The sequence below is a fragment of the Haliaeetus albicilla genome, chromosome 12, assembly GCF_947461875.1.
Source record: "Haliaeetus albicilla chromosome 12, bHalAlb1.1, whole genome shotgun sequence".
Lineage (NCBI taxonomy): Eukaryota > Metazoa > Chordata > Aves > Accipitriformes > Accipitridae > Haliaeetus > Haliaeetus albicilla.
Window position 1 is genome coordinate 25439221 of NC_091494.1, and position 24445 is coordinate 25463665.

A 24445-nucleotide genomic window follows, 5' to 3' on the forward strand; every position below is an offset into this window, starting at 1 on the left:
ATCCCTGGCGTCATCCCCGGAAACTTTAAATTTCGTGGCTCTTCGGGGGTTTTTTGGTTGTGGGGTTTTTTTAAGAGGACCTACAGGAAAGAAAAAAGATGCTGCGGGGGGGGTTGAGGCCTTCCAAGGGCAGGGAGGGGCCCTCCCGGCCGCCAGGGGGCGCTGCGGCGCGGGCGGCGCTGGGCCGAGGCCGGCAGCATGGCGCAGCCGCCGCCCTTCGGCGGGCGCTTCCCGCCGCCGCCGTTCCGGGCCTTCCCGCCGCCGGCGGGGCCCTTCCCGCCGCCCGCCGCGCCCTTCCCCGGCCCCGCCGCCCGCCCGGGGCCCTTCGCGGCGGCGGCGGCGGCGGCGCCCCCGCCTTTCCTCCTACCGCCGCTGCCGCCGCCGCCGCCGGCCGGGCCTGAGGGCGAAGCGGGGCCGCGCTTCCCTCCGGGCGGCGGCCCCTACTTCCCGGCGGCTCCTCCGTTCCCGCCGCGGCCGCTGGCTGAGGAGGAGGCGGCGGCGCAGCGGCAGCAGGACGAGCTGTGGCTGTCGCAGTTCCTGGGCCGGCGCCGGGCCGCTCCCCCCCCGCCGCCGCCGCCGCCGCCGCCGCCCGCCGCCGCCGCCGCCAGCCCCAGCAGCGCCCGGGAGCTGGCGGTGGAAGCGCTGGGGCGGGTGGCGCGGCTGGCCTCGCTCTGCTGGACCCTGCGGCGGCGGGAGGCCGAGGGGGACGAGGCGGGCTGGGCCCAGGCGCGGGAGGAGGCGGAGGAGGCGCGGCGGGAGCTGCGGGAGGTCGTGCGGCCCCTGAGGGAGCCCGGCTACCGGGAGGCCCTGCGGAGGAAGGCCGAGAGGGCGAGGAAGAGGAGGCTGCGCCTGCAGCGGAGGAAGCAAGAAGCCAAGGCAGCCAGGGAGGAGGAGGCGGCCCGGGCCGCCGAGCGGGAGGCCAAGATCGACCAGTGGAGAGCCAAGTGCATCCAGGAGGTGGAGGAGAAGAACCGGGTACGGCGCCGAGCGGCCTGGTCCTGCCTGCCCCGGCTGCAGTGTGGCTTCCCGGGGACGCCCTCTGGGGCGCCGGGCGGCAGCGTGGCGGAGCCGGGGGAGACCTGCCGGTAACGGGGCTCGCCTGCCCGGCACCTGGCTGCGGCCCCCCGCGGTTCAGTAGGTGCCACCTGGGTGCTGCACGGGTTCGGCTTGCTTGGAGACACGCTGCTTGCGAGGCCTGCAGCCCTGCTTCTTCCTTAAAAGCCTTGGCGGGCATCTCAGCTTTGCCACGCTCGTGTCCTAGGCCTTAGCAGTTGGGACAGAAAGGTTTCTCAACTCTCGGTTGTGCGTGGAGGTCTTCCTCGGTGGCCCCAGCCTGCGCCAAGCTGTTCACAGCAGCCCTACGGTGGTCAGCGCCGTTTCGGTAACCGTAAGCCTTGCCTGCTGGCTTCGTACTTGTAAAGCTTGTTGTTTGCAAGCTTTTGGGTCTCCCTGGGAAGTAAAACGGCTCCAAGGCAAAAAAAAAACCAACCTCAAACTGGGCTTGCTGGGAAGTGCTGTGAGCATCTTTGTGCTGACTGTTGGCTAAAGAGCAACCCTTCGGCTGGTGCTAGGTCTGCCGCTGGGATGGTACAGAGCAGCTGTTGGGAAAGGTTTTGTGTTTGGACTGTGGCACGTTAATCGTCTTCAATTGCTGAGCTGTAGAGTCGGGCTGGTTTATGTTCATTGTTAATGTTTTTCCTAACTTCCTGTGGTTAAAGGTTATCAGGCTTTATGAATTCATTACCCATTTGGCCCAAATTTGTGAGTTGCTCAGCATTCTTTTTTTTGTTTCCTGAAGTCTATCATGTTTTAGCTTTTTCACAGAAAGGCAAGGTTGGATGGTTGACTTAACTTGCAACGGCTCTGTTACTAGGAAGTTATTCTGATTTCCAGTGCTTCGTTAATCTTTTTGAAAGTACCATTTCATTCTTGTCTACGTGGGATATTTCACACATAGTGTCTTGTTTTTTTCTTTCTTTCATAGGAACAAGAACTTAAGGCTGCTGCAGACAGCGTCTTATCTGAAGTACGGAAGAAACAAGCAGACACAAAGAGGATGGTGGACATCCTGCGCGCATTAGAAAAGCTTCGCAAACTGAGAAAAGAGGCCGCTGGCAGGAAAGGTTAATTACGAGATTTTTACCAAACTTTTAAAATTGTGCACACAGGAAATAAGATGATGTGCATGCCCTGTGCCGACTAGCAAGGTGCAGCTTGAAAAAGCTGTTTCTTTATTAGTGATTTTAGTTATAAAATGCTGAATACAGTGGTAGTGTTCCTACGTTTCCAAGCTCTTTCTTGATAGAATTATTCCAGTAAGATAGCTGTTAGCAAGGTTAAGCTCATGTTCCTCTTGAGATTTTGCCAGCTCCGCTCTCAAGTCTGATAACACAGCCCCTTCTGAATTTGAAAATTTAAAGTTAATTCTCTTTCTTTTTAGGTGTTTGTCCACCCCCCTCAGCAGACGAAGCATTTGAAAATCAGGTGGAGAGTCTCAAAACGTTGCTGAAAAATCGCACAGAGCTGTATGAAGCTGAGGAGAGAGCCTTAAGAGTTATGTTGGAGGGAGAACAGGAGGAGGAAAGGAAGAGAGAAATGGAAAAGAAACAGAAGAAGGAAAGGGAAAAACTACTACAGCAGAAACTCGAAATTGATTCCAAGCTGTTTGGAGATCCAGGTAAATTCTGCATGCCATACTTAACAGTTATTTTTCCAACCCCCCCCCCACCCCCCCCCCCCCACCCCCCATCTCATAGGCACTGGGTTTAAAATGCAGGCACAAAAATAGTTGAGAAAGAAATCATCCACTGGAGTAATTTGTGGTCTGAGGAAAAGATGGCATAAACGTAGTGTGCTGTTAACACATGTGATGTTAGAAGAACTGTTTAGCTCTTCAGTGTAGACTGCAGTATATCTCAAGCCAATTTCATAATGTTTTGCAAGAAGAGGTTGTAGATTAAGCTGAAGTGAGAATAAACAGAATAGATTGAAGACTTCCAGCACCCAACAGATGCTTTAGTCTGGTGATTTGGTAAGTGCCACTCGGGTAATCTGTAAAGATTCAGTGTCCATATGTTCCCTTTGTTTAGATGATGGAGGCAGGAAAAATTTTGCTGGCCTTGACTTGCCTCTGACAGCTCTGGTAAGGATGAGGAGACGTGCAAAACATGTCCTTAATGTATTACCTAGGGAACTGATTTCAAGTTACAGCTGGGGAGTAGCAAATGAGTTGGCAAATTTGGGGTTTCTAAGACTTTCTAAAACCAAAGGTCTCTCTGGTTTATTGAACGATTTCTGTATTGGTGTTTTAACAGATGAATTTCCTCTAGCCCACCTATTGCAGCCCTTCAGAGAGTATTACTTACAAGCTGAGCATTCTGTAGCAGCTCTAATCCAGATCAGGTAAAACCAAACAAAGTCTTTATTTTATTATCAAAGATGACAAGTATTGTTTGTCGAGATTGTAAAATTATGGTCCCTTTTGGTTCACTAACTTCCAAATAAGGTTATGCAGTGAATTGTCCTGGTTTTTTTCAGCTAAGGATCAAGCTTGGTAAGAGTTGTATCCAACAGATGCCCGTGTGAGGCAGAGTGCACTTCCGTGCATAACCATTCCATTTAATGGAATAGTACATATAATTTTCACATTTACGTTTTGAAAAACAAGTTTCAGAGTACAATTTAAAGTGGTTTGTGTATTGATCAGTATGGAAAAATACCTCTGTGGGTATATAATAAGTCTTACTACCAAAGTCATACCAGCTCTCCTCTCAAACAATGCTTTCTCTGTTAAAGGCATGAATGGGATCAGTACTTGGTGCCAGCTGATCACCCTGAAGGAAGCTGCATCCCTCCAGGATGGGTTCTTCCGAGTCTCCCCACAAATGACACTTGGGCCACTGCTGTCAGATAATTTAGTAATAAATTATTTTAACATTGGAGGAATGTTTCATTATAATTGCGCATGTAAACATGAGAGGGTCTGAGGAGGAAGTCTCATCCTCTGTTTTGGTAGCCAGGTACTGTAGTGTCTTGAAGAAAAGCGTAAGAACTGTTTTTGCCGTCTGACTCTGCAGGGAAATACCTGAGCAAGCCCAAAGCTGCTAGGGCTCTTGTGGCCTACAGTCCCGCTGCGAGTTTTGTTAACGCATCTCAATCTTAATAAAGAAACATTGCTGACAAGGGTATTTGTGCCAGTATTAACATCCTATTTTTAGTGGCTTTTATCTTTATAAGCCTAAATCCAGATGATGAAATCTCCAGATATCAAGAAGTTTATCAAAAATAAATGAGATAACTAGTAAACATGTTTTTCTTCTTAAATGAAGCATGTCAGGCATTACTGTCAAAATAGTTCCTGTATTTTTGTGTGTAGAAACGAACCTACTGCAAGTTTAAACAAATCTGAAGTACAAACAAGACAGGATTTTTCAAGGTTGATTAAAGCAGCTGTTGACATTTTACTTTTGTGGACTAAAACTGGTACCACAACATGGAAAAAATTCCCAGTTGTGGTGAAATAGGTCAGACAGCCATGTGAATATATATAAATTTGATGAATAAGCCTGCTGGAAAAAAACAATAAAACCTGAAGTCTAACCTACTGTACTTGTTTTTGCCTATATAGCTATTTTTGTATAGGGACGGATCATGTATATAGTATTTGATTAAAAAATGCAGATTTATTTTGTAAGTTGTTTTTTGTACAGAATAAATAGAGAAAAATGGAATTTTTTTGTTGGAAGTGTTTTTACTCCAAGGGAGAGACTTGTAGTACTTGGCATCAAATACGACTGCAGTGTGGAGAGAATTGCTGGCAAAAGGTTTGTGTGAAGGAACTTCTCCCTCCTACAAGGTGACAGAGGCATCTGATTTCAAAGCCTTCCATGTTCTGGACAGTTTGGCTGAAACAGCGACAGGCTGTATGGGTTCGGGCGTTTGCTGGTCTACGCAGATTGTCGTGGCGCCTTCCCAGAGCTGCAGTTGTTACTCTTACTTAGCCCTAATGTGTGGGAATGGATTTAATCTCTCCAATTCCTTGCCTCCTTGCATCACAACATTGTGTAATTCATGGAGGAGGCAACGTAATTGCCTAAATTCAACACTTGGGCCTTTATATATAATGTTAATAGTTCTTGGGCTGAAGCTTTGCATTGATTTCTGTTAGTAAGAGCACATGAACTAGTAATTTTTCACAGAGTTAGAATTAATCTGTGTGCGGAAGTTTGCAGTTCTTGCTGACATGTCCATTGCCTGCCTGTAGCCCCCCAAAATACAGATTACCATGAAGTCCTCTTAGGCAGGGGTTCTGATTTGCATGTCCGTACATCCTCCCATCCCTACTGTCACTTCTAGCATCTTGTTACTCCAAGAGCTATGGCTGGGTCAGATCCTGGGGAGTCTTACCTGATGAAAAAGCCGAAGTTGAAATAGCATAAAAACAATTGCAGAAACAACATTTTCAGTTTGGGAAGCTTAGTGACCAGAGAATGCTCTGCTTAAATAGTTAGGCTCCTTATCCCATCAGCACGTCTGATGGGACAGGCTAACCGCTTAAGCTACGATAATCCTAAAACTGTCAAAGTCAGATGCTTGTCTGACACTGCAAAAATTTAAAGAACCGAGCAGTAGGTAAGCAGGAAGCGTAGAAGCACCGCTGTTCTCCTTGCCCTGCAAGAAGAGCTCCATGATTTCATCGGACGGTAAGGATAACTTCATATTGTTAATAAAAATAGAACTTGAAAATGCCAGCGGATGATGCACATTTAGGTGTCTTTCAATCCCTCAAGCTTTCTGTGGTTTGTTCTACATAATTTGCTCTTGTCTAATGACATCTGCATTAAAATGTTTTATGTTTTTAGTGAGGGAGATGTTGAAGCCACAGATGGAAGAGGACTGTTTAGAATCTTGTAGAATACATGGAGACAGGGTATTAATTCTTAAAAAAACCTTGTGTATTCATATTTAAGATGCAAATTTGTCAGAGTGTAGTATTTCCTACTATTTTTATGTTTTAAAAGATTACTATAGCCCAGAAGAAAAGAAGGGTCAGCTATGAGTTTCTGAGACTCGTTTGCATCTTATTCCTTCCCTGGTCCCAGTACAGTTCAGGTTTCTCGTGGATCTAAGGCACATCCTCCTCTGGGTACAAATTTGTTCGTTTGCCAGCCTGTATCTTTGATGTGAAAGCAGGCAGGGCTGGCGTGAAGCCGATGAGCTCAGAACCCTTGTAGGAGTTGCTTTCTGGTGCAAATTGGTGTTTATGACTGACCCTCTTTAAGTCTTGTCTAGTAGCATTTTTCATTGTCATCGCTGCTCACCCCAATGTCCTTCTTTTCTGAATAGTGTGTTGGGGAGTTAACACTTGTGGGAGCCTTTCTTAGAGCACGGTATTTATGCAGTGAAATACAGTGAGATGCAGTACCATAATCTCTCCGTATTTTCTTCATTGTGGTTTCAGATGCATTCACTGCCCGTCTCCATCGCTTTAAGTGGCATTTAAAACCAAGTGAAGCCATTCTAGGTGACAGGCGATGAGATACTCTTTTCCTTTGCACCTTTGTGCTACACAGCTGTCGTAGTTTAACCCTAGCCAGCAACTAAGCACCATGCCGCTGCTCGCTCGACATTATTCCCATACTAAATCCAAACCATAACACTATACCAGCTACTAGGAAGAAAATAAACTCTATCCCATCTGAAACCAAGCCAACAGCTTTTGGGAAGAGTTGATTTACAGTGTAAGCTGCCAGGAGGGTTCGTCCCTCTCGCAGGCAGGGGCTGCACAGCCACGCAGAGGAGTGGGAGAAAGCTGGGGTAAGGTGGCTTCACTTGCAGATCTTTTCGCATGTTGTCTTCGTCACTGCTGATGTGGTTTGTAACTTACATGGAGCCCTCTTAGGCTGGGGAGCAGATGGCCTGGCTCCGTGAAGGCTCCCAACACGTTGTCCGTGTCGCGTGTTAGCAGCCGTACATGTGCGGGAGCTGCAAAGCTGGTTAGGAGCTCTGCCTGCGCTACAGCCCTGGGTATTAAGGCTCCTGGCATAAGCAGGCGAAGGACAACTTTTGTAATTCTGATAAGAGCAACTGAGCTGAACCGAGTGATTGTGCGTGTCACTCTTCCTTTGTGGTCTAGAGGCAGTTCGTTAGTCCTTTGCTAATGTAATAAATGACCTTGAATGCCATTCCCCATTATAGACCCTTACTTTTGCATTAAACAGGCAGCTTTTTCTTCCTTGTGTACATTCATCTGCTTATTTTCTTTTCGTGGAGTGTTTATCCTCATTGTTATAAAAGCCATTTCTTTTTAAAGGAAAAAACTAAATTGGTAAAAGCACTCAGGGTGTCACACCAAGTATTTACTGTTTGTCTTGAGGGTGACTGCTGAGGACTTTGGGATGAACAGGCACATGCTGCAGGTACCGGAATTCAGTGGAAGACTGAGCATCAACTCTTGCCAGTTGACAGTATATAAAGGAAATTATTTTGCATGCTGTCCTCACTGGGAAGCTGGGGACTTGAGGCTTCATGCAGCAAGTAGTGGCTTTTTACTAAATTGAGACATTTTTACAGAGCTGGTGGCTATGTTATTGCAGTAATATTTTCCATGCCACCATTCCCAGTTCCTCAGAAATTTTAGTCTCCCCTGCTATTCCTGATCTAAAAACATCACCCCACTTAAAATGAATACGTGGTTCTTGAAAGCTAATCTGGCCTTAAAATGGCTCGTTCGACATCCCTCTAATGCCGAAGCTTGCCTGACGCACCAGCCTCCTTGTCTGGCTCTCAGTAAGCTGCTGCGGCACTGGAGGGGATGCCCTCGCCCCAGGTCCCCCGGGCTGCTGCGTGTGACGGCTTAGCAGCACGTGGCTGAATGCCTGAGCTCCATGACCACGGCTGCTCTTGGGTCACACAGAGAGAGGAGACCTGCGAGGTGTCCTCCTTGGCTGCGGTTTCTGCCTCTGTAACTGGAAAAAGTGCTCGGTCTGTCCCCAGCTTGGGAAAGGGAGCATGTGATGGGCAGCGGAGGGAGAAGAAGAGGCGAGAGGAGGGATGGGAAGCAGTGGGTCATGCACGGAGGTGGAAACGGGGGAGAAAAACACTCAGGATCTCTGCCAAATGAAGCTGTAAGCTTGGTCAGGTCCTGCTGGCTAAAGCTCAGAAAAGCAAAGGTTAGTTCAGACCAATCTTCCCAGTATCAGTAATTAAGAGTTTGCAAATCTGGGTATTGCACGCAGTGGTTTTTACTTGGCTGGCAGCATCTCTAAGGGCTGTGTTCCTTTTACCGGTGTCACTTGAAGTAGCTCATCTTTCTCTCCTTCCACCCAACTTAAAAGGTGCTAGTCCTGCCTTTTACAGTTTTGTTTCTTCCCTTCCTCTGGCAGCAAGAAATCAGACAGCGGCGATGAGCTACCTGGATGAAGTTCCCTTCCGGATGGCGAGGAGCCTTGATGGCGACTCGGGAGAAAACACTTTAATCACTGCCCCGGCCATCGAGCTCCCCGACTGTGCCGACATCCTCATGAGCACCATGGTGAGTCACCTCTGCTTGCATCTGCACCCGGATTCGCTTCTGCTGGGATGCTCAAAGGGATGTCAGCGGCATTTGCCTTTTCTTGTGAAAGATGGGAAGGGAAACCTCTCCTCTTAATTGGATGGTTTGCAGGAGGGGGAGGAGGTGAGGACAAATTGTGGTGGGTGGGAGTGAGGAAGGGATAGGCTTGGGGTTGTTTTTTTTTTAATCCCATCCAAGCAGGAGGGTTGGGTTAGGTCTTTCTGGGATAGGAGGACAAACTTCAGGCTCTGCTCTGGAATTGTTTCCTGCTCTGGAATCATCACCATCTCATTTATTAATAATATTTATTAATAAATCTAACAGAGATGTAAGCAGGCAACACTACCTGTGCTGGCAACATATATATATATAATACGTGTGTATATATATATTAAAAATATCCTGTAGTGCTTTGTGATCTTCCACATTGCTCAGTCCTAAACTGCTTTTGAATCTACACCTGTTGCTCTAACAGCTTTGTCACCAATTTTAAACCCCGGCACAGCAATTCGAAGAAGCTGTCTGTGCTCTGGAAGGGGGTAGGAAGTCTTTCCCTGTACAGTTACTCTGAAGGTGTGGAGTTGGCTCTCCAAGCCTATGGGCAGTGCTAGCCCAGCTCCAGTCAAAGATGATTTCAGAAATACTTTGCTTCTTCAGCCTTAAGTAGTCTTACCCGTAGATGGGGTCAGTGCACTTCACGGGAAGAAGGCGATCTGGGTGATCCCAAACAGCCTCTGATCGCTCCTGGTGATGGGTGAACCAGCAGTAAACCCCACATCTGCCTTTTCGCTGGTTCAGCCTTGCTCATCCCTCCCCCCAAAACGACACCTCCCAAATCCACAGGACATGTTTAACATGAAGAGTTGCTGTGTTATTCATTTTAAGCAATTTCTCCAAAGGAAATTTTAATGCACGCATTTTTTTTGTCACCTGTGTAGAGGCAGGTGATGGTCTGCATCCCCATGGACCAGCTGAGGTGGTCCACCACCACGTCCTATCCCGGAAAACCCCGAGCCCCAGGTTTGGCCCTGGTCAGGGACAGGTCGGTGCTCCCCGACGAGGCCGAGCGATTCCGCTGGTGGTCCAGGCTGATCCTTGTCAAGGCATGTGGTGGTGTTTTCCTCAGGGAGGCTGGTTTGGGTCCATGGCAGGGAGCAGTAAAAACAGCATTCCTGGGCTGTGAATGTACTTGCCTGCCTGTCCGGAGGAGACCTTGTTTGGAGAGCTCTGGGACAGGCAAGGCTTGTTTGTTCCAGGAAAACCCTCAGATTTCAGTCTCAAACATGCTTATATTTTAAGCCAGACTACGTGGAAACGATGACTCTGTTCTGGGACTGGCCAAGCCCCCAGTGCCGCCGGAGATACCCGCAGCTGGTCCTGCCTCTGCCCAAGGTGCCATCTCCCCCCTTGGTGGCTCCCGAGCCCCTGTGCCAGCGGTGGCTCCGCCAGGCACCACTAACGGGTGCTGTCCCCTTCCGCAGCAGCCGAACTGACACAAAACCACCTCCGAGCATAAAACACCTATCAAAAGAATTGTAGATACAACTCAAAATAGTAATAACTTTGCAGCCTGATTTTTTTCAAGTATAAATTTGGGGATTCCCTCTGGGGATGAGGCTGGCAGTGCCCAATCCTACAGCCCTAGTGCCCGCAGCCAGCCCTGACGCTCAGGGAAGTAGGAACCAATATGGGAAGGATGCAGCTCTTAAGGTGCCCTCGTGAAGCGCCTGATTTGCTCCGTGCCGCGTGGTCTGGTTTCAGATGCCCTCACCAGCTGCTTCTTGCTCTTCCACAGCACGACTTCTCACTGGAAAGAAAAGTCCTTTACTGGGTTGAGGTGGCCTCTCAGCAGCAAACCTCCCGGCATCGGGTCACCTCCGAAGTTGTCCCCACAGCTCCGCCGTGCTGGCTGCTGCTGGTGGACCCTGCCGACAGCTACGGGGGGAGAGTGCGGGATGGGGCAGTGCGGCGCTGCGTCAGCCTGAGCGCTGCCGACGACAGCTACGGGCACCCCAAGGGCAGAGGTGCCTTGTCAGACACCGAGAGCGAGACCTGGCACTCCGAGGAGGATGAGTACTCGGAGGACGACGAGTACTCCTCCACCTCCTGGGAAGAGAATGAGAAAGATGAAAAGGTTTCCAGGAGGAGAAACATTGGGACCGGTGTGGCTCCACGTCCTGGCTTTTACCAGACCCGACCAAAGACATCGCCTGGCTTGCTGGAGCCCTCACTGGAGAACAGCGGCCACAACCCAGCCAGCCCATACCCGAGCAAGCAGAGAAGATCTATGGTGATATTTAACAACATGAAGAACGAGCTGGAAGCAGCCAGGAGGAAGCTGGCTGCTTTGGTGCATCCTTTGAACAGAGCCGCAGGGGAGAGCAGAGGGGTCCCGGTGCCACGGCCGCTCCCCCAGCACCCCCGCACCAGCCGCAGCATCAAGTACGGGCCAGCCCCGGACGTGTCCCACCTGGGGACCCTGGTGCCGGCTCCTCCGGCCACGGCCGCCCCGATCCCCCCGATCAAACGGCATAAGCCCACAGTGCCGGTGAGGTGTTTCCTTCTGGTAGCCTTTTGCTTGTTGCTGAGACAGGAGGGAGGTGGAGGGTGTCTAATCGGTCCTGTTTGCTGGGGTCTGGCCAGCAAAACGGAACTGAAATGGGGCTTTGGGAGCACAAAACCCATGAAAAATTGCTGACGAGTTTTCATAAGAAGCGAAGGAAGGGGTCTTTTTTATGCTGGGATTTGAAGGCAAGCTTTCTGGGAGTACATTTACTTGCTCTGTCCTAAGCAAAACATCCTTTTTTTCCCAACAAGCAAGGCATTTTATTTGATTTTCAATTGAAACACTAAAAAAAAAAAGTGAAATATTTTTTTCCCTCTTTCCTCTCCATTTTTCCCCCTCTAACAGATATAAATGGGGTTTATGGGGAGATGTCCCCTTACAGCCATCATGTCTTTTCTAGGAAACTTTGGACTTCATAGTCCTATAAGAAACACAAATCATTTAATGATAGAGACAGTGATGTGAAGTGATGGAGTAAATACTGCTTTCCATCACCTTAAATCTGAATTACACCATGTTTTTTAAGAAACCGCATCTCATCCAGCTACTTGAGAGATTGAGGAGATGAATTACTGAAAACCCACAATTAAAACCACCAGACACATGAATGGCCGGGTTATTTATATGTAGTTGCATTAGACATAGGGTAATTAAGGAAAGATTACATGCCCACGTGTATTTGTACCTTGCCCACCCTGCTCAGCTGCTGTTACACATGCATCATGCTGAATGCTAAAGCCTCAATCACGGGCAAGCACATGCATGTGCAAGGTCATTTCTGGAGATGGCTTCGTAACAGAAACCTAAATACATCTGATAAACATCGCAGGCGTAAACAGGGCATCAGGGGAGCATCCTCCTGCCTGGGCTGCTGCATCGCCTGTCCGCAGGCAGCACTGCCTCAGGCTTGGCTGGTCAAGGACAAACATGGCATTTATTGCTGGAGAGATGACCAGGATTCCCGGGGAAAAGAAGCTGCTTTTGCTCCCTTTGCCCCATGAGCCCTCCTGAGTGCTGTTTTCTCTGATCTGTATCTATAGCTGAGCCTGGATTTAATTAAGTCCAGCCTCCTCTGATGCCCAAGGGGGCTTGTTCAATGTATGGGAATTTTCCTCTTCTGGAGAGAGCAAGGTAACTGCTGGCGTTCGAAAGCATTGCTTCAGCCTGGGTCATTTAACATCATTTCATGAGCTGGAGCAAGAAGACCATCTGCCGTTTTTTTCTTGCAGTCCCTCAGCCCCTACGCCTGCCTCCCCCCTGCCTCCACGCCTGTGCGACCTCTCAGTTCCCACAGATCCAAGCCGGATTCGGCGGCTGACCTGCTCTCGGCGCTGAGCCAAGAGGAGCGAGACCTCATCGAGCCTGTGATAGCTTTGGGCTACCCCACCCACAAAGCCATCCTCACCCTCCAGAAGACTGGAAAGCAAAGCTTAAGTCAGGTTGGTGGAGCTGGCACGGCACCGCGGAAAGCTTTTGGTAAAGAAAAACTTGATTTTCATGGAGAAAGGGATGGCTGTCTTGCTTGGTGTGGACTTCTGATGGCATTGGGTTTCCCACTTTGGTATCAGACCTCAGTTGACGGGGTTTTCCATGAGATCATATGTTTGCACTTTTGCTGTAATAAAATAGCAATGAGTCGCCCTCAGCTTTTCAGCGAGTAATAACAGCTGGGTAACGCTATCTGTTCAATCTGTTGTATGGAGCATGGTGTCCTTTTGAAGTACAAATTTTGCCCCCGTATATGGAAACTTTTTGCACATCATTTTTTCCCGGCTGTTAGATTCATATGATTATTGCCATGGCTCATCCTGTCAGCGCAGGACTGTGCGAATACCTCGGAGATTTGTCTGGGCTCTCTCCAAAACACAAGTTCCCCATGTTGGAACAACCAGGGACTCCATTCAAGCGTTGCGGCTGGGTCCCAGAGCTCTTTTCCTGGAATTTATTGAAAATAATTAACATATAAAGTCCTCCTAGCCCTGGTATCTGAGTACATCACAGCCCGCTGTGCTGCATCCTGATTCCTGAGGTCTCTGCTTGTCCAGATGAACCCCCCGTGGTCCAGGGAGGCTAGGAGCATCTGTGCCGTGAGGGATGCTGCTGGCTCTGACCCTCTGGCATGGCAAGCTTGGGGCTGGACCTGCCCATCCGAGCAGAGGATTTAATAGGGCTAAATTATCCAAGTAGCTCTTGCAGAGAGAGAAGGAGCTTGATCGCAGCTTAGCAAGAGGGATGTCCATGCGGCTGTCATGCCAGGGAGCAGGAGCAGACCCCGGGCAGAGGTGTGAGCAGGCACGGCACCGAGCAGCCGCTGTTGGGTGCCAGTCTCCTTCCCGTGCTCCCGGGGAGCTGCCTGTGCTGCGTGGGCCAGCTCTTACCCGTCTGGTCGGTGCACGAAGCTGCTCTGCGGCTGAGTCATCCTGCAGCTTCTGGCTCCCTCCTGAGACACCCCCGGCTGGACCAGCCTCCCCAGACCCTTGCTGGTGCTTCAGGCGATCGTTGCTGCAAACTGAGGTGGGAAGGGAAGCTTTATTTCTTCAATTCGTAAAGGTTTCATTTAGGCAGAGGGAGATGGGCAGAGCCTAGCCCACGTTCTTTGCACAGAACCGTGCAAGGGTATCTTGTAGCAGCTGCTGACTTCAATATGAAGCAGCAGTGCATCTTACTAAGGATGGAAATGGGTACAGTCTGCTCCCTTCTGTATAAACACCAGGACTCCCATTCCCTTGGAGAAGAGATTAATGCACCAAAATACAAGGTCTGCCTTATATCCCGTGCCTTCTTCACCAGCAGTTCCCATCTTTTCCCTTTATGCCCAATACAGCCAAGATAAAACGTAAAGCCTAGCTCTTTCTGCATCTACCAAATTAGGCTAAACCTTCCTGGAAAATATGTTTCAACTCAGTTAAGAACAAGAGCTGTGGGCGCTCTTCATTGCTTGCTGGTGTCACGTGGGGTTTCAGTGTGTGATGATGACAGCTTCAACCGTGAAGATGGATTGTAGTACCAGATGGTAGCCAAAAATTGCTAGATTTCTTTGCAGTGTCAAGTCAAACTGGCACAGCCCACCCTGGTGAAGAAGGCAAGTCTGCTGCCCTAAAGAGGCAATGCCTTCTCAATTTTGGTGGAAGAGCCTCTCTAGAAGGCTCAAGCAGGGTTAGTTGCTTCAAGGCACCAGAGGTTCATCATCCAGGATGTCATGGGCAAGGGCTAAACCAAAAATGCATCATTGCATCTTGATCAGTGATCACTGATCAATCAAAAATGCATCGTTGATCTGTGGAGCTCTCAATGTGTCTGTGAGCTGAGAAGCAGCAAATGGCTGCAGCTGGTCGGCATCCATCTCCCCAAACAGCCGTAAGCACAGGGTTCAGAGCAGAGTGTTCACCATGGGACACAGCCTACTGCACCAGCCACCTCCTGGCTGTGTGTGGACAGGGAGCCTCTTCCCATGGACTGCTAGACTCTTGTGAAGTCAGTAATACAGCAAAATATATGTTCAGCTGTGCTTCCATAATGTGCTCCTGCCCCCTTCCTCCTCCAAAAGAATTTGCTGTCTCACCCCAAGCAACAATCTAGATCTTCAGCACTTCCTATGAGACTTGCATCAGCCGTCCCCACCAGCAGTGGCTCCCCGAGCCTCTCTGACGCTTGTAGAAGTTGCATCCTTGGTGGTGGCATTTGCAGTGGTGAGTTGAGCAGGGCTGTCTGCCGTGGTGCTGGCTGGGGTCTCCCTGTCCCCCCGGAGAGCCTCTGTCCCTGGAGGCTCAGCTCCATCCCTGGCTTGAACCTTGCTGCAAGCCTGGGGAGATGTTTACCCTGTTCCTCCACAATGAAATCGTCATTTGGGTCTTTGGTGGTATTTGCTCATGGCTTTTTCCGTGCTGGCAGTGGATAGCCCGTGTTCCAGGTGAGTCAGTGAAATGGTTGGTGGTAAGGCTTTGCTCTTCTTAAGCAGCCAGTTGCTAGAGCACCTGAAGCAGGGGACCTCATGGGGACGGACCTTTCCGATGGGAGTCAGCCAGAGTGGTATGGGGACGTGGAAGCTAAAAACCCACCGGAGGGGGGATTTTCTTTACGTCACTGCACATGCTCATCTTTGATGTGAAAAGCTGAATTGCTGCACATAACATCAAGTAGGAGCAAATGAGGGAAGACATAAATCAGCAGGTTACTGGTCTACCAGAGCCTGGAGGTCTCTCCCCACATGAGCAGTTTGTGGTGAGGTTATTGGGTTGGCCATGTAGCAGATAAAGCCAAGCTCTCTAGGAGTGCCTGCACTGGAGGAACTCCACGTCTCAGTGTTATAAGGAGCCTCCTTGAGAGCTACAAGGGGAGAAGGAGCTTCAAGAGGGCAGTGGCACCTCCTCCTCCTCCCCAGTGAGTGGTGGGGCCACTTCTAGACCCAGGGGGTTAGCAGGTCATAGTATTTAAAAACCTGTTTTTGTTTAGTCTTGAGGATATATATATATATATTATTTTTTTAATGATAAAAATCTTTGAGTTGACAACGGCACCGTTTTCATGCTAGGCTTGAACAGGCTGCCAGCACTGTCTGTGTTCTGCCGTGAGCACAGCGAGCGGCTGTCCCTGCCGCAACAGGGCAAGAAAATACAGCAGTGATCTGGGGTTTTTTAGTTAGTAAGGTAACAGGGAAAATAAAAACAGGTTATGAATGCCAATAACGAGTGACTATCTCATTTTTGAGTTAATAAGCTGCTCCTTAAGGCTGACATTTCTTAAAACCCTTACTCTGCTGTTTAGCCAAACTAGATCAACTCAATGTTTGAGGGACATTTTTGGCTTTTTCATATGTTTTATGGTCTTTTACTGAATCTTTCTCCTTGGCTATGGCAGTGCTGTGGAGGGTGGAGGTCTGTGCGCTGGTGGATCTGGGGAGATATGAATCAGCTTCTCTTTGGATGAAGATGGCACAGCTTCGGGGAGACCCGTGGGATGTTTTTATTCCCCCTGCTATTGTATAGCTCATTTATTATTGGCCGTCCCATATGGTTTTGGACAGTGAATGATTCTCGTGGTATTTAAAAGATACCGCTGGGAATAGTGCTGTCAGCACTCCAAGAACAATGAGGAAAGCCAAAAATAACTGTTTACTTTCAGTAATGACAGCACATGGGTCTCCCCTGGGGTGGGTTTTGTGCTCAGACCCTGGAGCAAACCCCTGGGCGCCTGAACGCCGGCACATCAAAGGGATGCCGGGTCGGCTGAGGGTAGACATCTTACCGGGACAGGCTCGGCTTCACCCCGCAGCCTGGAGGCCTTCGCTTTGTATCTCAGATGGTTCAGATGTTTGGTTTCCTCCTCATCCTCCCTCTGCCTTGTTCTCATTCCCACCCTGGGAGAGATGTTGTCTTCTCCGGTGGGAGTCCTGCTGACTGACAGACCTCCCTGGCCGAGCATGAGATGGGAACCAGCAGGACGATGGTGGCCCAGGTCCTCCCCATGAGTGTGTCCCTGGGAGGCGGCAAGGTGGGCTCCTGAATGCATTTTCTCCTGTGTCTGCAAGGTTGGATTAACCCCAGTTGTCGTCTTCCGCAGTTCCTGAGCTACCTGGGTGCCTGCGACCGGCTGCTGAAGCAGGGCTACGAGGAAGGCCAGGTAGAGGAGGCCATGGAAATGTTCCAGTACTCAGAGAAAAAGGTCAGAGCGGGGCAGCAGAGCCCAGTCCTTTGTGCTGTGTCCTCCCGGCTTGCTTTTCCAGCAGACTGCATGCTCCCCTTCGCCTCCGCCGTCCCCCATGCAGCCTCCCGGCAAGCGGCAGACCCCCAGGGCAGTGTCACCGTAAGGACCCCCCCCCCGGGAAGGACACCTGCTCCATTGCTCTTCCCCATCCATCCTCTCACCCCGCTCCGCAAACACGATGCTCGCTCAGCCCCTACATGGGGAATCCCTCACCCTGAGGCCACTGGCACCCGTGCTCGCTACTTCCCTCCTGGCTCCCCCCTTTGCATTCACCCTCCAGGGAGAACCATGGTGGCATGCTGGGTGTTGGTCTCCACCATCAATCTCCTCCTGGGGGTAATGAAGAGCCTGGCGGGGGTTAGAACTGCTTAAAGTTTGGGCTGGCGGTGTTTGACGTGATGCCGACGGCACGTAGGGTTGCCGGCTCACCGCTCGTTAGAGCTGTGGCAGCGGGAGGGCGCCCGGGTCTCAGTATCAGGCAGGGGGTTATTTATTGAGGACGCGGCTCCAGGAGATGTTGTGGTGCTGGGGCCCAGCCTGAGCGAGGGGGGAAGCAGGACAAATTAATTCCAGCTTGCACTCAGTGTCTTTTCCAGGTCTCTTTATAACACAGGCAAACACTTGCATGGAATTCATATTAAACTTTATAAGGAATAAGTGAAGCTAGAGGCTGACTTTATGAAATAGTTCTTATTTTAAAAGTTGATGTAGAGGCACACTTTTAAATGCTGGCAGTGGTATGTGTGCCCTCGCTCTGCTGTCGGAGTGCCCTTCAGCGGTAATACAACCCGGCCAGGTTGTCTGGCTGCAGCCTCGTCACCCAATGCTGTTTCTGCTGTAACTCTACAATAAATCCGTCCTTAAAACCCCGTGATAACATCACTCCTTTCTCTTCCTTCTTCCTCCAGGCAGCTGAATTTTTGCATTTGTTAGCTCAGTTTAACGATATGGGTTTCCAGCAAAATGAAATCAAAGAAGTTCTTTTGCTTTGTGGGAATCAGAGGGAGAAGGCACTGGAAGAGCTCGTGATGAAAACCCAGTGACCAGCATCCTGGACCCCAGTCACAGCTTCCCCTCTCCAAACCAGACCACCGAAGGACTTGGGTGGGTCAGCAAGCACTTACCCTTCTGCTGCTCCATCCCCACCCCGCGCAGCACGGCTCACTGGACATAAACCTTCAAAGCACCGGCTTGGTGTCTTCTCTCATTTTACGGACACCCATCGTAAGCATGTTTGTCACTGTACTAAGGCAAAGGCTTTATAGCACGACTGTTTCTCTCTTCACCCCCGCATCTCCGCCCTTGATCATCTCAGCTGTTTAGATTAGATGCAATAAGATCCAAACCGCCTTCGGCTTAGATTTTGCAAAGCCCAAATCACAGTTTTCTCCCTCCACCTGGGGTGATGGGTGTCATGTTTTCAACTACAATCAAATATGGATTCTCAAAAGATTATATAAATCAACAGAAGAGATCGTTTTCATAAAAACTGAAGGCTTCTGCAGAAACATTTGTTGGTCCTTGCTTGGGAAGAGTCTCAGCTGACTTAGTCATGGTTGAATATTGTAATTGAAATCCAGTCTGATCACATTAGCTTCTCCTTTTAAACGAGAAACTTGAGAAAAATACACAATTCAGTGAGGGTGAGGAAAGAAAACAGGCTTCCCTTGCTCTAGAAATACATGAAGTTTATCCAGTGCAATGAAAAATGGCTTATGCAAGGGTTTGTGCTCGGGTAGTTTCATGAAATCAGAACAGAGAGACAGGGAACAGATTGGCTGCCCTTGTGCTCTGCCCAAATCAGGAAAATTCAGGGGATGCTTCCCTAAACTGTGGAGACAGTGGCTCCAAATGAAGTTAAGCACGAGCGTCAGGATCAGGAAAATCTAGATGCCCAGGGGAATTTTTGTATGTAACTAAAGGACGGAGAACAGGAGATACAGATTACCTTACAGGATGTGTCTCTTGGCTTGGCAGTGGAACAGTGGACAGTGTTTTCACATAAAAGTGTATTATTTTCCTGTGAATTAGATACAGATGCAATTTCTTTGAGTAAAGATGGTTGGAGGGGTTCTTCTGAAATGTATTTGTGTCTTTTCCTGTGAAAATGCCAACTGGCACAACCTAGCAGAGAAAATCCTTAATTAGTTGCATTACTACCATTTTTCCATTGTATCCTTCCAAACGATCTCCCAGCCCAACGTACTGCCATCGAATTAAAACACCATGTCCCTTCTCCCTGTATCTCTAGGTAGGTGCCAAACACCATCAGGAGGGTACAGCCCTCCATGGCTGCCTTCATCCTTGCCTAGATGCAACAAGGAAACTTGGCATCCAGGTTTTGGGGGATTTGACCTATCCATACCCAAGGATGCTTTATACCTGCTCTTCTTTAATGGCACCTTGTATGGCCAAGGGAGATATTCATGGGGAGCTCACAGGCTCTCCTTGGAGCTCCCAGCCCTGTTTTTCCTCTAGCTTTCCCTTGGTTATACAAGCTTTTATTTTTGATACGGCCCTTATAAGGCAAGTCCATTCTACACACAGCTTGTCGTTACATTCATCCTTGCCAAGATGATGTCACCTTAAAAAAGAAACTTGCAAAAGGTTAAACTGTGATTAGATAGATCGCTTCGCCTCGAACTGTAATCTTTGGCGGAGTAAACACCATGAAGATTGAAAGGGGAAGATAACGGTGCCGTGCTGGTGCCAGTAATGTGTAACACTGAGGGCTAAATTCTGGTGGAGCGAAGCACACTTGCAGTGTCGTGCCCACTCACCGTGCAAAGGCTGAGCAGCCTCTCGCTCTCGTTAGAGATTTGCTTGGTCCGGGCTCATCATTTTTTCCCCTGCTTGCAGAGGTAAGAACTGTATCTTTTTTCCTCCCTGTGCACCTAAAATTACCTTGTGTTACTTTCTGTACTGTGGTCCGGATTCATGGATGCAACAAACTACTCCTCTCTTGGGAGCATCCATGCCATACTCAAACAGTGCCTGCCAAGACCTGCTCTTTCCCCCCGGTGCTACACTTAAAAATCTTAAAACCTTTTGGATTTTGTTGGCAAATATCTTTGTAAAGTCCTGAACTGTCAAACAAACAGCGTGTGAAGGTGAGGAGAGAGGTTGTATCGCTTGGTGGTGTCGGAGCTGGAGGGAAGGGGAGAGCCTGCCACGTTCAGCTGTCCCGGGTTAGCCACAGGAGCCTGTCATAAATATTTTAGTAACAGAATTATTTTAACTTTATTTTAATGGAGGGTTTAAGCTGTTTGTTCAACTTAAAATGGTTTTAAAGCAGTGTGCTTCCATGTGCTGCTTTCAGTTAGAAGATGGCGCGAAATGTTAATTGGCTTTGTCTAAGAAGGGAGCAAGGATTTGACTTGATGGGCTTTCTGCTAACGGTCCGCCTGAGGATAGTAACGCCGCTCCAGTGTCCCCTGCCTCTCCCAGGCCACCATCAGACCGGCACCTCCACCAGCTGCGGCCCCCATCCTGGGGGTGACAGTGGGGTGGTGGCCTGGCCTGGTGGCAGAGGGCACGTGGGGACAAGGCTCATCAAGAGGGTTTCAAACCGGATATGGATGCGAGCTGGGGTTTTCTTGTTTGTTTTTGTTTGTGGTTGTGTTGTGCGGGGTTTTTTTTTCAAATGTGGTAACTGTTTTGAAAATGCTGAGAACTTGGCGAGGGTCAGCAGCGGAGGTATTTGAGGCATCCCAGCTGGTATTCCCTTCCACTCTGTCTCGGCCAGGATGGCACAGGCAGCCCGAAGCCTGCACCATGGGCAGGAACCGGCTGGGCCATAGTCTGGGTTTACTGCTGTCCTGGTCCCCACAGGTCTCCCAGCAGCGCAGTCGCGAAGGGGAGCTCTGCATTCTCCAACCATCCCCAGAGCTGGTGTTGAGGGCTATCAACCTTCAATACCGGGTGGTGGTATCTCATGAGAACAGCTCGTCTCGTTATGCAGCTCTGCTAATGGAGAAGAACTCTGCAAGCCTGACATTGCCATGCAATGGTGGTGCTTTCTCCCTTCCTTCCCTTTTTGCACCCTCTGTTTTCCAAGGTTTGCCGTGTCCTAAAAAGACCCTGTCTTGGCTCAGATGAGCCTCTGATGAGTGCCAGCACTTGCCACCCTGTTGGGTCTGTGCTGGGGCTTGGCAGACAAGCCTGGAGGAGACAATAGCTAGCTAATGCATTTGGGGGGTGACAGATCGTTCCCAGGTCCCAGAAACCCCTCGGTGCATTAAGCAACCGGTGCCCAGGAGATGCTTTCCTTCACCCCCCCACCTTCCCTCCTCCCAGGACCCCGCTGTGGCCAGCAGCAGCCATGAAGATCTCCCCGGGGAGCGCAGGGCTGTGTGGGAACTGCGCTCCCACGTACAGCTCTGAAACAGAGCCGCAGCTGAAAAAGCATTCAGCGGGTAGGAGCAAGCCTTGACGTGGATCCCCGTTAGGAGGTATTTTCCTTCAGAAGTGGGGGAAAATAAAAAAAACAAACCCAAGAGTAATGAAAACCACAGGTTTTTTTATAGCTTTCCTTTTAATTCCAGGATATAATGAATGATTTCCCATCAGAGCAGAGAGGAGGTGGGATGCTGCACACCTTCAGAGTGTGGTCAAAATAAATATAACCTGTGTTTGCATCGCTTTGGTACCTGTCCCCTGAGGAAGCCACGAAGCCCTGTGCGCAGTTGGCTCGTGAGCCCACGCCTGGTAGGACTTTGCGCACAGCCTGTGCAGTGCAGGCAGAGGCAGGCAGCAGCTGCCTGCAGCCCCTTTCCGTCTGGCAGGGTCTAGTGTCACCTCCAAGGTCCAACGTGACGCATTCCTGGAACTGGGCAAGGCTCTGCGGAGGAGGAGAGGAGCCCGGGGGACTGGCGGGTGCAGAGCTGAGGCCACGTGCAAGGAGAGCATCCCAACACGGGCAGGGGCCACCTACGTTGCGACATCGTGGTCACGCCTCGGCAGCCGCAAGAGGAAGGTCTGCAGGGAGCCGCTGCGTGGAAAACCTGCCCGCTCCTTCTTGAGCCTCCAGGTCTCCTCTTCCACAGAGTAGAGGAGGGTCAGCATCTTGTTGACAGTGTAGACGGTGTCACCCCTGATGACAGCGGTGAAGAGGGCTCCTTTGCTGTTCAGGAACTGCCCAGGCAGGGCGGTCCATTGCCGCGATGTCAGGTTGAAGCAGTCGATGACGCAACGCAAGAAGTCATCCGAGGGGCCGTTGCGCATGACGTAGAGGTTGTCGCGGTGGGCCACCATGCAGTGCCCATAGCTCTGGTGCCGCTTGAGCTCGGTGACGGGAAGCCACGCGTCTTGCTGGGTTTCGTACTCATAGATGACGGTGGTGTCCAGTGGCTTCCACAAGCAAACAAAGATCTGCCCCATGGCTTGGGCGCAGGGTGCCGCCGTGCTCGGCTGCGGCAGGTCTGAGACAAACGTCCAGGTGCTGGAGGCCACATCGTATCTCTCCACAGACTTCAGTGAGATCTTCTCATACTCCCCGCCGATGGCGTAGAGGTAGCCCTCGTGGCCCACCAGCCTGACGTCATAGCGCAGCTGATGAGGGCTGGGGAACTCGCTCCAGGTGTTGGCGTCGGCATCGTAGCAGAAGCTGCTCTCCACCACCTGCTTGCTGGCCCCATAGACGCCGCCCACAATGTAGATCTTGTTATCCATGGTTGCCATGCCGGCTAGGAATGTGCTGGCGCTCAGCGGCAGGCAGGAGAGGGTCCTCCATGTGTTGGTCTCCTCATCCAGGTAGCAGATGGTCCTGGAGAGGTCCTCCAAGAACTCGAAGGTTGGGGTGTGGGCTCCCACTGCCACAAAGGTGCTGGGTAGGAGGGCTTCCACATAGGCCAGCAGGTCAGTGGAGAGGCAGTCCAGGTAGTCCTCCAGCTCAGTGTAGCTGTCCCTAATGTAGAGCGCAGCGCAGTGGAAAAGGTCCAGGAGACCGAATATGGCAGCGGCTTGATATAGCAGGATGCAGTTGTCAGAGTTGATGGAGTGGATCAAGTACTTGGCCAAGGGCTTCACCTGCAGGAAGGCGGCACACTCAACCGCCTGGAAGGTCTCTTCACTGCTGAGGATGGGCCTCTCACCCGCCAGTACCCTCAGCATGGCGAGGAACCCGGCCGCGCTCAGCTCCCCCAGCCCGATCTCCTCCTGCGTGCTCTCCCTCATGCCTGAGCGGAAGAGGGCACGGAAGTACTCGCTGCTCTCCACCAGCAAGGTCTTCTCCACCCAAAACGACTGCTCCTCCACCCGGATACGCACCCGCTCCGGGGGCCCTGTCTGGGAGCCTTCCTCCTCCGGGGTCATCCTCACCCAGGGTCTCAGTGGCTCTTGGGGGGTGTGGGGCAGTACCCGATGCTCCTCTGTGCCGCGTCCTGGCGCAGCCCCCTCCTGCCTCCACCACCCTTTGATGCCTTTGCTGCACCCGGCGGCCGCCACGCCACTGCCTTGTAATATAAATACCTTCAGCTAAAGATAGCTGAGCTCGTGACCAGGGCCTTTCAAAGGCATCTGCCGAGCTCAGCTGCCCACCCAAAACACAGGCAGGGCTCCAGTGTCACCAGCCGGCCCAGGTCACAGCGGAGATGCCCAGCTCTGTCACAGCTCTCCCATGGAGGATGCTGTGCCGTGCCGGGGGAGATGGGTTTTGCTCGCCCCACTCTCGGGCGTCCTCCTTGTGATGCCCTAAAGGGACGGTCCCTACCCTGGGGAGGGCAACATGTTTGCATGGCTGGGAAGAGCATGTTGCCGCACTATTATTTTTTTTCCCTTAAAAAGTGGGGTTTACAGCCACAGGGAGGTAACCGATGCCAGCAAATCTCGGTGCTGTCCAAATCTCGGCCATGGGAAAGGGGCTTTTCTGTCCCCTGAACATGGCCATGGGCAGGGAGAGACCTTTACGGGGCCGTTCCCTTTGCGACCCTCCCCAGGGAGGAGGCATCGAGCAACCCAGGCAACATCCGTCCTGCATGCAAGGAGCCATAAACCAGCTTGTGCTTCATCTGAGGATCCTGTGGTGAGGAAAATGAACTGCAGCAACCTCTTCTCGCCAAAAAAGTTCCCTCCGGCCACAAGGCTCGCCCCGCTCCCCATTAACACCCAGCTCAGGGCAGAGACAACCCCCCCTGTGACTCAGGTAGAGGTTGACGGTGAAGAAAAGTGTTATTAGCGGCACATTGCTTGTTTATGTGCTATTCACAGCTTCTTCTGGGTAGAAATCCCATTACACCTCTACCACGGGGTGCCAAGGAGGGCCAGCAACAGCACTCACCTGGGCGGTTGCTCCCTGAGTCTCCCCATCACCACCTGCAGCTGGTGTTTATTTTTGATGCATAATTTAACCCAAGCAGCCCACCCTGTTGAAGGTATTTTTTTTTTTCCTCCCTCCTTAGCCCCTCACCCCAGCAGCCGGGAACTGCTGGGGCACCATGTGACAGCAAAGCCATTGTCCCAGGATCATGGCCCCAGCAGGTTCCCCTCCCCAAAATCTCAGTTTAGGGGAGAATGTGAGAGCTTTGCACTTGTGTTACTGTCACTGATCCTTATGTGTATCCAGCTTAAGATACCACATTTAGCTCCGATTGCTTTTAAGCATCCTTGACCTGTGTCCAAAGGGG

General features: G+C 50.7%; 3 protein-coding genes across 4 annotated transcripts; 2 read left to right on the plus strand and 1 right to left on the minus strand.

Moving 5' to 3' along the window:
* The first annotated feature begins 170 nt into the window (after nt 1-170).
* On the plus strand, nt 171-4730 carry PDCD7 (programmed cell death 7). The gene is made up of 5 exons (XM_069798577.1): nt 171-975; nt 1985-2123; nt 2441-2677; nt 3315-3402; nt 3796-4730. The coding sequence occupies exons 1-5, from the start codon at nt 199-201 to the stop codon at nt 3911-3913; spliced, it is 1359 nt and encodes a 452-aa protein (XP_069654678.1). The 5' UTR covers nt 171-198; the 3' UTR covers nt 3914-4730.
* Nucleotides 4731-4953: 223 nt separating this feature from the next.
* Nucleotides 4954-18905, plus strand: UBAP1L (ubiquitin associated protein 1 like). Of its 2 annotated transcripts, none has more exons than XM_069798575.1 (6): nt 4954-5702; nt 8385-8533; nt 10350-11102; nt 12350-12559; nt 16680-16781; nt 17732-18905. In XM_069798575.1, the coding sequence occupies exons 1-6, from the start codon at nt 5687-5689 to the stop codon at nt 17864-17866; spliced, it is 1365 nt and encodes a 454-aa protein (XP_069654676.1). In that variant the 5' UTR covers nt 4954-5686; the 3' UTR covers nt 17867-18905. The 2 variants fall into 2 exon arrangements, with proteins under 2 accessions (XP_069654676.1, XP_069654677.1); XM_069798576.1 differs by lacking the exon at nt 4954-5702 and adding an exon at nt 6045-6816.
* Nucleotides 18906-21363: 2458 nt separating this feature from the next.
* Nucleotides 21364-23367, minus strand: KBTBD13 (kelch repeat and BTB domain containing 13). The gene has a single exon (XM_069798574.1). The coding sequence runs from the start codon at nt 23133-23135 to the stop codon at nt 21753-21755; it is 1383 nt and encodes a 460-aa protein (XP_069654675.1). The 5' UTR covers nt 23136-23367; the 3' UTR covers nt 21364-21752.
* Nucleotides 23368-24445: the final 1078 nt, after the last annotated feature.